This window comes from Mastigoproctus giganteus, chromosome 6 (assembly GCF_048544385.1).
Source record: "Mastigoproctus giganteus isolate SK-2022 chromosome 6, ASM4854438v1, whole genome shotgun sequence".
Lineage (NCBI taxonomy): Eukaryota > Metazoa > Arthropoda > Arachnida > Uropygi > Thelyphonidae > Mastigoproctus > Mastigoproctus giganteus.
Window position 1 is genome coordinate 208,859,269 of NC_143580.1, and position 15,458 is coordinate 208,874,726.

At 37.6% G+C, this 15,458-nt stretch overlaps 1 protein-coding gene across 4 annotated transcripts in view; it reads left to right on the forward strand.

The window, feature by feature from the left end:
• The window catches only part of LOC150084913 (poly [ADP-ribose] polymerase tankyrase-like), a 1,170,388-nt gene that overhangs the window by 541,239 nt on the left and 613,691 nt on the right, over positions 1 to 15,458 (forward strand). For all 4 annotated transcript variants that reach the window (XM_090376702.1, XM_090376704.1, XM_090376701.1 and 1 more), the window contains one exon: positions 11,139 to 11,244. In XM_090376702.1, the coding sequence (XP_090232828.1) occupies positions 11,139 to 11,244 (106 nt within the window). The remainder of the gene's footprint in view (positions 1 to 11,138; positions 11,245 to 15,458) is intronic.

Below are 15,458 nucleotides of genomic sequence, written 5' to 3' on the forward strand. Positions count from 1 at the left end.
TGAATTTATGCCCTCTCAGGTGATTTTTCTGAGCTAGAGGAAGAATCCCATCAGCATTGAGCATGCTCAAACCATTCAAGGCTTTGTACACCTCTATCAGATCACCCCGCTGGTGCCTAGTTTCCAGACACTGTAATTTGCAAAACTTAAGCCTTTCTTCGTAAGAGAACCCCTTTGTCCCATTCACCAATCTAGTTGCCCTTCTCTGTACTCGTTCCAGCAGCTCTACATCCTTCCTGAAATGAGGCCTCCAGGCCTGTATACAGTACTCTAGGTGTGGCCTGACCATTGCCTTATACAAGGGAATAATCACCTCCTTATCCCTGCTAGAAAAATTTCTATATATCATTGACAATACACCATGAGCTACTCTTGCAGCTCGTCTGCACTGCTCAGAGAACTTCATATCTGCCTGCACCACCACCCCCAGGTCCCTTTCATTCTCTACCACTGTCAGTGTAGTACCACAGAGTTGATACGTTGCTCTGGGGTTGCTGTTTCCCATATGTAGTACTTTACATTTGTCAATGTTAAACTTCATTTGCCACCTCGAAGCCCATCTGCTCAACCTTTCCAAATCCTGTTGCAGCAGCATAGTGTCAGTAGTGTCCTTGACAACCCTGCCAACCTTTGTATCGTCTGCAAACTTGGACATTAAGCCTGATATACCATCATCAATATCATTTATAAATACAGAAAACAATAAAGGCCCCAATACTGAACCCTGAGGGACTCCACTAATAACATTAGTCCACGATGAGCAGTGTCCATTGATTACCACTCTCTGTCTTCTCCCCCTCAACCACCCCTTTATCCATAGCAGCAACTTGCCTCCAATGCCACACTGCTCCAATTTGTGCAGCAGTCTTCCATGTGCAACAGTATCAAAAGCCTTTCTAAGATCCAAGTATATAATATCAAAGTTATTCCCTGCATCCAGTTCTTTTGTGACTGCATCATAGTATCCAATCAAATTGGTCAGGCAAGACTTCCCCTTAACAAAACCATGCTGTGTCCTAGCTATAACTGAAGTCTTGTCTAGATGATCCTGCAGTGCTTCTTTCACCAGTGCCTCCATTAATTTTCCGGGAACAGAAGTTAAACTCACAGGTCTATAATTACTTGTGTCAGCCTTTGATCCCCCTTTGTGAATTGGGGTCACATTTGCACATCTCCAGTCAATGGGTACCTCCCCTGAGTCCAAGGAAGCTCTCATAATTATGGCTAAGGGTTTGCTTACCTCCTTTGCTGCCTCCTTTAATATAACTGGATAGATCCCATCCACCCCAGGTGCCTTTCTTGTGTTTATCTTCAACAATTTCTCCTCCACTTTGCTCTCAGTTATTACAAGATTCTCTAGCTTACTGCTAGAGTTGAATACACCTCTGGCATTCCCCTCGCTGAATAACTCCTCATGTGTGAATGTCGATGCAAAATATTCATTTAGTTTGTTAGCTACCCGAGCAGGGTCATCAACAGTTGACCCATCGATCTCAAGTGGACCAATCTGATTCATCCCCTTCCTTCTAGAGTTTACATAAGTAAAGAACTCTTTGCTGTTTTTCTTCGCATCCCTTGCCAAGGATCTCTCGTAATCTGCCTTCGCCTGCCTAACCTCCTTTGTAACTTGGTTACAGATCAACTTGTATCTATCATAGGCATCCGTGTCACGTGTTAATTTGTATGTATCCCATGCATTTTTCTTCTCTGCCATATGCCTCATTAGTTCATCTGACAACCATTTAGGCCTAAACCTTGAACAATATTTCTTAGTTGGTATGTAAAGCCTGGTAGCTTCCACGATAAGTTCTTTGAATGCTTCCCATTTTGAATTTGCTGTTGGCAATATCATCAGTTGATCCCACTGTATAGAATTTAAATACTGTCTCAGTCCATTGTAGTCGCCTTTACGAAAGCAATACCCCTTCTCTTTACCCCTAATGGTAGTTACCTCTTTGAGTAACTCCCACTTCAGCACACTGTGATCACTGCCACCAAGTGGTTCATTTATCTGCAGATTCTGAATGCATGAAGAATCACTACTGATAATCAAATCAAGAGTATTACTCCCTCTAGTTGCCTCCCGAACATGCTGATGTAGAAAACAATCATCCAATAAATCCACAAAAGCCTTGCTACTGTGTGAGTGACCAGCCCCCAAATTCCAGTCAATATCTGGGAAATTAAAATCCCCCATTATAAGACTCTCTGATTTACTGGCCCACTCTATTTCTCCGAACAGTTTCTTATTATACTCATCAGAGTCATTAGGCCTATAGCACACTCCTACTCTCAATTTTGATCTCCCAATGCTTATGTCACACCAAACTGACTCGACACTGCACTGTCCAGCGATGTCGACTGGCTTCACTTCCTTGGATTTTATGTGTTTCTTAATTAATAGCATAACCCCTCCTCCCTTCCTATCCTGTCTATCCTTTCTGTACACATTGTACTCCCCAAATTCCAGTTCTGCATTTCTTATATCTGTGTGACACCACGTCTCTGAAATCCCCACAATATCTGCCTTTGATGTTTTGAGCAATACCTCAAATTCATCAAATTTATTTACTAAACTCCTAGCATTGGTGTACACACAAGTATACATGCACCTGTTCTTTTTCTTAGCTACCCTAACACAACCCATGTGTTTACTTGTACCCCAATGATTCCCAGCAGTCTCTGAAATATCCTGCATCTTATTTTCCAGGCTGCGGCTCATTCCAATAGAAGCAGTGCAAGAATCACTTTCACCTCTGCCAGTGGCTACTGTTAATCTATTAGTCCTTGTATCCCCCCAATCTAGCAGTTTTCCGACCCACCTAACATTGCCTCGATAGCATCAGCAAACATTCTTGCACCCTTTCTATTTAAGTGTATCCCATCCCTGTAGAAGCAGTCTCTCCTGTTAACAAGTACAGACCAGGCTGAAAAAAATTCTACCCCTTGAGCCCTGCACAATCTTTCCAGGGCCGAATTGATTGACAGGGCTCTCATCATATACTCCCTCCTATCGTGTCTGGGCAGAATTGCAGACACTTTCAATTTCAACCCTAATTCACGGCTTTTTTTCATCAGTGACCTGTACTTGTCAAGTAATTCCGCCGGTCTCCTACTCTTAATGTCATTAGTGCCAACGTGTACAACTATATCACCTTTTGTGCCCTTAAAAGATGATATCCGCTCTACAACGTCATCAACTTTTGCCCCTGGCAGACATACCCTGGTCCTATTCCACCTATCCTTTTTACAAAGCATGTTTCCCGTTTCCCTGACAATAGAGTCACCAACAACTACTAGTTCCTTTGGGACCAGCGCATTCTGCCTTGGGGGTTGCCGCTGTGTTTCGCGATGACCAAGTGCAAGCTCTGGCATTGGTGTGGGCAGCTGAGAGCTTGATGGGCCCCTCACTTGTAATCCTTCGAGGGCATCCACCCTATCCTTCAAGCTCTCATATAGGCCCATAACAACGCTGAGTTGTCGCCTTATCTCCTTACACTCCTTGCATCGCACACACACAAAGACATCCCCCATGGCAGTATCATGTCCCATACTTGACTGCTCCGCAAACATCAAGCAAATAGTGCATCTTACAAGGCTGTGATTCAGAGGACAACTGCCCCCCTCAGTTCTCCCCTGGGCCACAGCATTCCCATTAGCTTGAGCCCTTTGCTTTGCTGCTCTGGTTTGAGTCATGATTTAGATTTACTTTCAATAAAATTTCAATTTCTGTACAAAATTAAATCCTAAACTTGTATCCAAACACAGTTATAACGCTATATTTATGTTTCAGTAACGAGTGTTATCTACGGAATATTTACGTTTCAGTAACGAGTGTTATCTACGAAATATTTACGTTTCAGTAACGAGTGTTATCTGCGAAATCCCTTTATATAACTTTCGTATCAAGTTATGTATTAATTATTTGTTTTTACTAATTATTTATGTTACGTAACCTAAGTGGTTATATGTATAATTAATTATGTTAAATAAAATTAATTATATTACGTTTGTAATCTAAGTCGTTATATGTATTTATTTAAACGTACAATTTAACTGCTAACGAAGTTCAACTAACGCTATCTAGTACGGTATATCGTATCACAAAGGCGGGAAAATTACGAACGGTTAGCGGAGTTGAAACACGTGGAAACCTTTACCGATACTTTTATGCAATTACAAGGCCGAGTAAAATACACCAAATTAATCAGAAAATCACAAAATAATGTTATACTACTAAATTTAAATCAAAAGTTTTAGAAAAACAATAATTTCAAATCAATAATTAACAAAAATCCACTTAGCGGCTTTGAAAACGACCGTCTCTAGTAGCCTCGTCAGCAGACTCCTATAACTTAACGGAATTTTATTTTGAGTTCGGTCTTCTGTCCACAGATTTAAAGCCCTTTCCATTTTTTCTAATTAACATTGCTCTGTAACTCGTGAGTTACAGAGCAAATTTTTGAAGCAAGTTACAGAGCAAATTTTTGAAGCAATTAACGCATTTTCATAGACACCATGACTGATTTTTTCTTACCGATTTTTTGATTGATCGTACCATTCACGCATTGATTTTATAATGTTTTGCCACTGAGGAGTAATAACTCAAATTTATTTGCTAATGTCATCACCTTCTTTGATCTTTTCACATTTCCCTTGTTATTCGTAGCCATATTTTTGTACGGGTTAGAAAGAACTTGTCCACAATAAAGTCACTTTCTTCCCTTAACACGCTCGAAAAAGTCTGTTTTACACTGCAAAACGGTAGATTTATCACTTTTCTAAGCATATCACTTTATAAATTGATAAATTTATTCAATTTATAAGCATATAAATTAAAAGCAAACGACAAAACCTTCCATGACAAGCGCATAACACATACTGAACAAGGATTAGCGAGAAACATCCACGCTCGCGATTTTGTCACTCCTCTACCCCCACCCACTGAGTGCTGTTTTGACCGGGAAAGATAATTTTTGCCATGCCCATGTTTTTTTATGGCAGAAAATGTTCACGGCACTTTAAAATTCATATTTTTTTAGGTTTCATTTTATATTAAATCAGGGACCATGAATACGCAAAACCGGGAATACAGATACCTCGAATAGCGGGGGTTTACTGTATTTACATTTTTTTAAAACTCTAATCACTGTACAAAAGCAAAGCAACCCCCCCCCCCCAATCTTGTAGTATTATACCAAATAACTACCCATACCTTCAATGTGATACTTGTGTCCTCTTTGCTGAACACACATAGCTGATGCGTGGTGGAATCGTTGCCAATGCAAGCCTCATTTCTTCATCAATGGATCTGAGTCTCTTTTCCTTTTTGATGTTTTAATTTCATTCAAGGTCAAAAAGCCCAGTTCACCCAAATAAGTATTCGAAAATGTTAATATCACATTAATTGGCATCTCAGCGATAGCCGGGTATTCTTTCCTTATTGTCATTTCACGATGTTTTTATCTCAAACCTTCTGGCCGTCTTCAGAACTGTTAGTTCCTCTTGTACATTCACCGGAAAAGATTTTGCATCCATGACAAATGGATCACGAACCCAGTCAATCTTCAACACGCTCCCTCCAATATAATCCTTGAACTTCTGCAAGTTATTTAAAATCTCTTTAATGAAGTCCATGACCACTTTACCAGCAGCAAGAGACCATGTAGTTGGGAACATCTGAAACAACCTATTTACAATGTGTTGTATCCACAAATCTAGTTTATTCCGAAAGACTTGAATCTTATCCATACTCGTAAAAAGATTTTTGTTCTTTCCTTGCATTTTTCAGTTTAGCTCAATTAAATGAATGAAAATATCGGAAAGATGTGCAACTTTGTTGCCCATTCATCATCTGTAAATCGCTTTGCATAATCATTTCCTTCAACTGTTAAAAATGTCTGTACTTCCTCCTTAATTTTAAAAAGGAAGAGGTACAGACAAAACGAGATATGTTGGAATGGCAAACACACAGATAACTTTAGAAAGCAAGTGCTGGATACTCATGCAAAAAATAATTTATAGTCCCACACGTACAACATTGTGTTTCAATAATAATGGCGTACTGAGAAATATAACAATGAGCAGCATTACAAACATATATAAAAACTATAATTGGGACTAAATAATGTACAGTTAATTTCTTGGTTGGTAAAAGTTCTCAGTTGTCAATTTCTAATCATAATACTTATAGTATTATTCATAGATTCAGCAAAGTTCATGGGACATCTATCTTCTTGTGACTGCACACCAGTGTTCCACGGCACACCACTTGCAGAACATTGATCTAAATGATCCTTTATTGCTTGGGCAAAACAGGATCATACTCTTGTATAATTATGAAAGCAGTTTCGAGGTTGCAATTTCAACTTCCCAAATGTGACTCTGGACACGTCAACTTGTGTAAGCGCCGGTCCTAGTATGTTGATATAAGTTTATGCTCTGCTCAGTTTGTAGTCTTGTTTGTTTTAATTACTATTAATTCTCTTTTCTGTTATTTTGGTTTTGTCTTGTTAATTAGATTATGAAGCGTAACTTTGTAATGGATCTTAATATTGAATATCTGTTTGGTCGATGCATTTTGTATAGACAGTGTATTGTTAGATTCCCCTGGTTATCTGACGACACAATCACGAATGTATGCAATTCTAGTTAATAAGGAAGCTTATAATTATTATTATCTTTTATTCAGGCTGACCTTCAGTTTCAAAAAGCAGTGATTCAATTACTCCTGTGTTCAACCTGGTTTGGAGTGGTCAGCATATATCTCTCTACAAATTTGTTCATGAAATTGGTATTTCTTATGGGACCTAGCAATTGATTTTAAGAAAAGATTTGGGAGTGCAACATGTTTCAGGCTATTTTCTTTCTAGTTTCCTCATTGATGCTCACACAGAGGCAGTAAGTTTTTCTATTTTAGCATCTTTATGCTTATGCTGCTACTGCTATTCCATCGCTACCCTATCACTGTTTCTTGCATAATTACAGCTGAAAAATTGTGGATTTATGGCTCTCACTGGAAACAAAGTTCTGGTCTTCTCCAATGCTGAAAAAAGGAGAGCAATCTAGTTGAAATGTTGAGATCATGCTATACTTTTCTATTATTCTGCTGCCATTGTAAATAGTAAAAGTCTAACCTAAATTAACCAGTGTATTTTAAATAAATATACATACATATACACAGGTTATGCTAGGCACATGTAAATTAAACTGGCAGGAGGATAATAGACAAGTACCAGTCATGTTTATCATATTTTTTGGCTCACACCCTGTTCTTCAAAAAACATGATAAACATGCCCCTGCACATTCAGCACTTTCCATTCCAGAATTTCTTGCAATGCACATTGGACCCCCACTGTACGATATTAAACCGTTCCAGAGATACCATCGTATTGTGAAAATATCGTAATGTGAAACCAATAACACATTGTTTTTTTGATAATTCCTTCCAAGACCTTGGAAGTTGAAATTTTCGTTATACAACTAAACTGTTTATCTCTCTAAAAGGTGATTTTTATAATGGAAATGGTACATCTTGATTAATAAAATTAATTAAAAGTAATATATTGATTAAAGCACAACACAAAAAGTCACTTCAAGGATGCAAAAACAAAACATGTGGCTAACACTTTTACAAAGGTTGCATTTGCATTGGCTGCAAGGAAGGATCACGTGGTCCAGTTGGAGACAGTCATACGGCCATGATAAAGTGAAATAAGTAAACGTCTCTTAACATGGTCACTTATTTGCAGAATCAGCACCTTTTATAGATTCAAATTTCAGAAAACCAACTCAAATCATTAAAATGCACTACCCTTTCAGCGTAACCATATGTTCGGTTAGGCACCTCCGTAGCCTAACACGCTATGCAGCAGTGCGTAGCACACACTTCTTGATTAGACCGGGGTTCGAACCCGTCACCACCAAATATGGAGGATGCGGAACGGTCAAGGAATGACCACCGCATATCCCGGAGCAATATGGCCTTAGTTGCTAATGCTCCTAAAAAAAAAAAAAAAAAAACCAAATAACAATAACATATGTTCGGTTATAAGAATAAATTTTTGAATGCCTTTGCGATATTTTTCTAATCACATTTATTATTATTATTAGCCATATGGTGCAAGGAAGCCTGAGGCTTATGCTGCACCAGCCAAAAAAAAAAAAAAAAAAAAAAAATCCCCTGAGAGAGAGAGAGAGAGAGAGAGAGAGAGAGAGAGAGAGAGAGAGAGTGAGAGAGTCAGTCAGAAGTAGAAAGGAATCACCAAGAATGATGATATCCAGCTCAGGACCCTGGGTTTGCCAAGCCCATACTCACCAGATGTGAGCCCCTGCCCCTGGGGTTAAATTTCTGTTGGTCACTACCATAAAACAATAAAAACAATTTGCAATGTCTGGTTTATTGGCTTTTCTGTTAGTGCAATCTATTATAAATGGGTAGTAAACTCGATCTTATTGCATTTACGATAGTACTGATAGCTGGAATTCTGTGTGTTTTTACGTTATTATGGTGAAATTGTGTTTCCGCTTGCTGTTGAATCATATAAAAATCAAACAAATTTTCAGAATCTTCCCTTCATTCCTATTTTTTGATTTTTGTAAACTTGTCACTCCATATTTCTAAAATACTAAAATTGCAATTAGTTGTAATTTTAGTATTTTAAATTTTACAACAACAACAACAACAAAAAAAAAGTCAGTGAACAGAAATATGAATTAGTTAGGATGTACATATTAGAAATAGTAGTTAAGCTATGTACATAAGCATAAATATATTTTTATTTCGCTAATCTTTGGATAATAATAATATTCTTCCGATTTTCACTTATCGTTCAATTTTATTAATTGGCAAGGTAATTAAAGCATGAATTTTTGCTTTATATCTTTTATAGCCTGTGGATAATATTCCTCCTATCTTTGCTTATCAGAATTGCCATTTAATTGAATTAAAATCCAATTCACAGATGTGATCACAATGACCAGTGCTTACTACATATTGTATAGTGAATGGAGGGTCCATCGTTAAGAGATATAACCATACAGTGAGCCAATTGTGAGGCGAGGGTTCACTGTACTTCATCAGTGTGGTTATCTGTCTGCTGTACTGATTGTATTTAGTCTCCTGGATCCCCCCCTTCAAATCAATGTGTGTGTAAGGCGTATACTTTGAAGGGGATCCAGCCGAATGCTGGTAAGCATCATTTCCAGATGTAATTTAGTATCCAAACTCGTTGATCACAACTTGTGTTCAAATGTTCTCCTTGGCACCCACTCATGATAAATGTATATGTTTACTTACTTACTTCAGAAAGCAATATTGTATCATGAAGATTCTTTGAAACATGCAACTTTCTGGTAACTTTTAGCAATATGTATATATGGATTTGGAAGATTTTGATCATAGCTTATATACATACATACATATTACAAGCTGTGATCAAAAAGTTCCAAATAATTGTTCCCTCTGAAATGGAATATGGAAGTTTGTGGTTGTTCTTGTAAGATTTCATTATTTTATTTTAATCTATATTTAGCAGAGAAATTATGCTAGTGAATGTTGTTTTGCTAATTTATATTCATCGGCTTTATGCCTATAAGGTTAAAATGGCAGTAGAAGTTATGTTGCAATTCATATCTCTGCTCAAAATGCATCAAAGTGCTGTGCCATAACATCGATTTGTTCACATTTTCAAACTTATCAAAAATACTGTTCTGGAGACTAATAAAAATAAAGTTTAGTAAGTTTAGAAATAAAAACGCTCACTTTAAATCTGAGGGACTGCCTATTTTTTTTTTTTTTTTAAATTCAGCTCATTTTCACACAGCAAGGGTCCAGATATGGGTTCTCCTAAACTTTGTCTCTCTGTAAACCGCAAATAAATAGCATCTCCGGAGGATGGGTCATTAGCTGTTCTCCTAGTTTTTTTTTTTTTTTTTTTTGCCCCATCCGAATCAAGTTTCGATGCGAACTTTAAAATAAAATTTTTTCCTTGTTTTTAATGTCTGTTATGATTGACTTTCCAACTTCATAAAATTTTGCTAAAGAAGAACTGCTTTTTCCCTTTGAAAGACTGTTTAAAACTTCAGTCTGCTTCCTTTTAAAAGAAAAAGAAAACTGCAGTACGGTGAAATAAAACTGTGTAAAAACTGTTCAGAATCTTTTTACTCCGTATCTCACTTGGGCTTATCGTGTTAGTTATAATTTCTTCTTGCCGTGTTCTTTGTTATTGATTGAAACTTATGTTTTTTTAATGTTTTAGATTTTACCACAAAAAAAAAAAAAAAAAAAAGTCAGCGAACAGATATATTATATTACAAAGTGTGTTGAATAACAGATTACAAAGTGTTATGTTTAGTTAGTACTGTATGTATATTAATTAAGCTATGTATATAAGAATAAATTTATTTTTATTTTGCTGCTCTGTGCATAATATACTTCAGATTTTCACATATCATTGAATGTTGTTAATTGATAATGGGAAAAAAGGTGTAAATTTGTGCTTTTCATCTTCATTTTTATAGCCTGTGGATAATATTCTTCCGATTTTCGATTCGAATTGCCGTTTAATAGAATCAAAATTCAATTCACAAACGTGATGGATACGATAACCTGCTCTAACTGTAATTATTTTATGGCACCAGCATAACAAAAAATAATAAATGCTGGTTCATTCAAATTTTCGACGTTCTACTGTAGCAACTACTCGATATTGGCACACACTGATTTATCACTTTTCAGTGATTTTTGGCTTTTGTTTATAGGCTTCACAGATAGTTTTATTTGTTTTTTTTGCTTGTGTCAATGATAATTGATGTATATGAATAAACTTTTTATAAAATTTTAAAATTTATTCTGGTTTACAGTTTAGTATAAAAGTGTTTGCTTTTAGCAGTGAATTCCAAACCTTTTAATTTTCAACCATTATGTACACATTTTTGGAATACTGGGGGTATTTTAATGTTAATTTTTTCCCCCAACATTTCCGAAATTACGATATATGGAATGTGTCTCTTGCTTTTAGATGGCAGCATACATGTGAAATAATTCCATTCTGCCATGAAATGTTTTTAGTGAAAGTATATAGATGAATTTTTGGAAATATATAGTTGCATTCTAATCAAATTTTATTTCTTCCAGGTAACACCACTGAGTTTGGCTTTTATGAAAGGACACATGGGGTTAGTTGACTTTCTTGTGGAACAGCCAGGAATCGACATAAATGTTGATGTACATAATGAAAATGGTAGCTCATGTTTATTTTCTTTAATATTTTATTATTTAATTAAAAGATATTATACTGTGCCCTGTTTGTAGATTAATTCAGAAGTGCCTTTTAGATTTTTGAATGTGTCAGGAGATCAGTAGTCATTCTTGTGAATATGGATGACTTCTTGCTGAGTTATATGGGTATGTCTGCCAGGGGCAAAGGTTGATGACGCTGTAGAGTGGATTTCATCTTTTAACGGCACAAAAGGTGATATAGTTGTACACGTTGGCACTAATGATATTAAGAGTAGGAAACCGGCGGAATTACTTAACAAGTACAGGTCACTGTTGAAAAAAAGCCGTGAATTAGGGTTGAATTTGAAAGTGTCTGCAATTCTGCCCAGACACGATAGGAGGGAGTATATGTTGAGAACCCTGTCGATCAATTCGGCCCTGGAAAGATTGTGCTAGGCTCAAGGGTTAGAATTTTTTTCAGCCAGGTCTGTACTTGTTAACAGGAGAGACTGCTTCTACAGGGATGGGATACACTTAAATAGAAAGGGTGCAAGAATGTTTGCTGATGCTATCGAGGCAGTGTTAGGTGGGTCGGAAAACTGCTAGATTGGGGGGATACAAGGACTAATAGATTAACAGTAGCCACTGGCAGAGGTGAAAGTGATTCTAGCACTGCTTCTATTGGAATGAGCCGCAGCCTGGAAAATAAGATGCAGGATATTTCAGAGATTGCTGGGAATCATGGGGTACAAGTAAACATATGGGTTGTGTTAGGGTAGCTAAGAAAAAGAACAGGTGCATGTATACTTGCGTGTACACCAATGCTAGGAGTTTAGTAAATAAATTTGATGAATTTGAGGTATTGCTCAAAACATCAAAGGCAGATATTGTGGGGATTTCAGCGACGTGGTGTCACACAGATATAAAGAATGCAGAACTGGAATTTGGGGAGTACAATGTCTACAGAAGGGATAGACAGGATAGGAAGGGAGGAGGGGTTATGCTATTAGTTAAGAAATACATAAAATCCAAGGAAGTGAAGCCAGTCAACATTGCTGGACAGTGCAGTGTCGAGTCAGTTTGGTGTGACATAAGCATTGGGAGATCAAAATTGAGAGTAGGAGTGTGCTATAGGCCTAATGATTCTGATGAGTATAATAAGAAATTGTACAGGGAAATAGAGTGGGCCAGTAAATCAGAGAGTCTTATAATGGGGGATTTTAATTTCCCAGATATTGACTGGAATTTGCGGGCTGGTCGCTCACACACTAGCAAGGCTTTTGTGGATTTATTGGATGATTGTTTTCTACATCAGCATGTTCGGGAGGCAACTAGAGGGAGTAATACTCTTGATTTGATTATCAGTAGTGATTCTTCATGCATTAAGAATCTGCAGGTAAATGAATCACTAGGTGGCAGTGATCACAGTGTGCTGAAGTGGGATTTACTCAAAGAGGTAACTACCATCAGTGGTAAAGGGAAGGGTTTTTGCTTTTGTAAAGGCGACTACGATGGACTGAGACAGTATTTAAATTCTATACAGTGGGACCAACTGATGATGTTACCAACAGCAAATTCAAAATGGGAAGCATTCAAAGAACTTATCTTGGAAGCTACTAGGCTTTACATACCAACTAAGAAATATTGTTCAAGGTTTAGGCCTAAATGGATGTCAGATGAACTAATCAGAATTAACTATGGCAGAGAAGAAAAATGCATGGGATACATACAAATTAACATGTGACACAGAAGCCTATGATAGATACAAGTTGATCTGTAACCAAGTTACAAAGGAGGTTAGGCAGGCGAAGGCAGATTACGAGAAATCTTTGGCAAGCGATGCAAAGAAAAACAGCAAAGAGTTCTTTACTTATGTAAACTCTAGAAGGAAGGGGATGAATCAGATTGGTCGACTTGATATCGTTGGGTCAACTGTTGATGAACCTGCTTAGGTAGCTAACAAACTAAATGAATATTTTGCATGGACATTCACACATGATGAGTTATTCAGCAAGGGGAATGCTAGAGGTGTATTCAACTGTGGCAGTAAGCTAGAGAATCTTGTAATAACTGCGAGTAAATTGGAGGAGAAGTTGTTGAAAATAAATACAAGAAAGGCACCTGGGGTGGATGGAATCTATCCAGTTATATTAAAGGAGGCAGCAAAGGAAGTAAGCAAACCCTTAGCCATAATTATGAGAGCTTCCTTGGACTCAGGGGAAGTACCCAACGACTGAAGATGTGCAAATGTGACCCCAATTCACAAAGGAGGGTCAAAGGGCGACACAAGTAATTATAGATCTGTCAGTTTTACTTCTGTTCCCGGAAAATTAATGGAGGCACTGGTTGAAGAAGCACTGCAGGATCATCTAGACAAGACTTCAGTTATAGCTCAGACACAGCATGGTTTTGTTAAGGGGAAGTCTTGCCTGACCAATTTGATTGGATACTATGATGTAGTCACAAAAGAACTGGATGCAGGAAATAACTTTGATATTATATACTTGGATCTTAGAAAGGCTTTTGATACTGTTGCACGTGGAAGACTGCTGCAAAAATTGGAGCAGTGTGGCATTGTAGGCAAATTGCTGCTATGGATAAAGGGGTGGTTGAGGGGGAGAAGACAGAGAGTGGTAATCAATGGACACTGCTCATCGTGGACTAATGTTATTAGTGGAGTACCTCAGGGTTCAGTATTGGGTCCATTATTGTTTTCTGTATTTATAAATGATATTGATGATGGTATATGAAGTTTAATGTCCAAGTTTGCAGACGATATGAAGGTTGGCAGGGTTGTCAAGGACACTACTGACACTATGCTACTGCAACAGGATCTGGAAAGGTTGAGCAGATGGGCTGAGAGGTGGCAAATGAAGTTTAACCTTGACAAATGTAAAGTACTACATATGGGAAACAGCAACCCCAGAGCGACGTATCAACTCTGTGGTACTACACTGACAGTGGTAGAGAATGAAAGGGACCTGGGGGTGGTTGTGCAGGCAGATATGAAGTTTTCTGAGCAGTGCAGACGGGCTGCAAGAGTAGCTCATGGTGTATTGTCGATGATATATAGGAATTTTTCTAGCAGGGATAAGGAGGTGATTATTCCCTTGTATAAGGCAATGGTCAAGCCACACCTAGAGTACTGTATACAGTACTCTCTGGAGGCCTCATTTCAAGAAGGATGTAGAGATGCTGGAACGAGTACAGAGAAGGGCAACAAGAATGGTGAATGGAACAAAGGGGTGCTCTTACGAAGAAAGGCTTAAGTTTTGCAAATTACAGTGTCTGGAGACTAGGCATCAGCGAGGTGATCTGATAGAGGTGTATAAAGCCTTGAATGGTTTGAGCATGCTCAATGCTGATGGGATTCTTCCTCTTGCTCAGAGTAATCACCTGAGAGGGCATAAATTCAAATTGAGGAAAGTCAGATGTAGGATATACGTGAGGAAATTTGCCTTTAGCCAGCGGGTGGTTGGTTGGTGGAACAGACTTCCTTCCCTTGTCGTGGAAGTTGATAGCCTAAATAAATTTAAGGCTCAGCTGGACAGGTATTTTGAACGAACAGAGGGATGAAGTGGAAGTGGTTATTTTTTATTTATTTATTTATTATTTTAAAAAAAAATTTTTTTTTGCTGATGCTGCATAAGCTTGCTTTCTTGCATCAAATTCCTCTACTAATGCTAATGCTAACTACCCACGACTATCAGTATCACTATCACGATTGGCAAAAACTGTAAATGACTATCACTGTCACAATTGCCAAAAACTCCACATGGCTATCACTATTATTAATTATTATTTAATTTATTAATTGCACAAGTAATACAAAATGTTAGCATAATAAATTTTCAACATATGTACATGGTATAAACAACCAATGCTTCACTGCATGGGCCTTTACCTCCCACTTCCATGAGTGGCTACTTTGAGGGCAGAAGCTTTCTCGTCTCCGATACGGATGCGCTAATTGCTGATTAGCTCAGACTGTTATCGATCACGTGAACTGTGCATGTTAAATAATATAACACGCTGCCCATAAATTTTTTCTGACGATTTTAAACTTTCAATTTATAAAAAAATTGCAAAAATAAATAAATAAAAATAAAAATGACCTTGTACTTAGTGACTGGCGCTATTGCAAATCTGCGCAAATTGGACTGCTGCAAAACGAGGGCTACCTGTAATTCAAGTTTGCAATACAAGTGTAAAAAAATATCATACGTTCCCTATAAC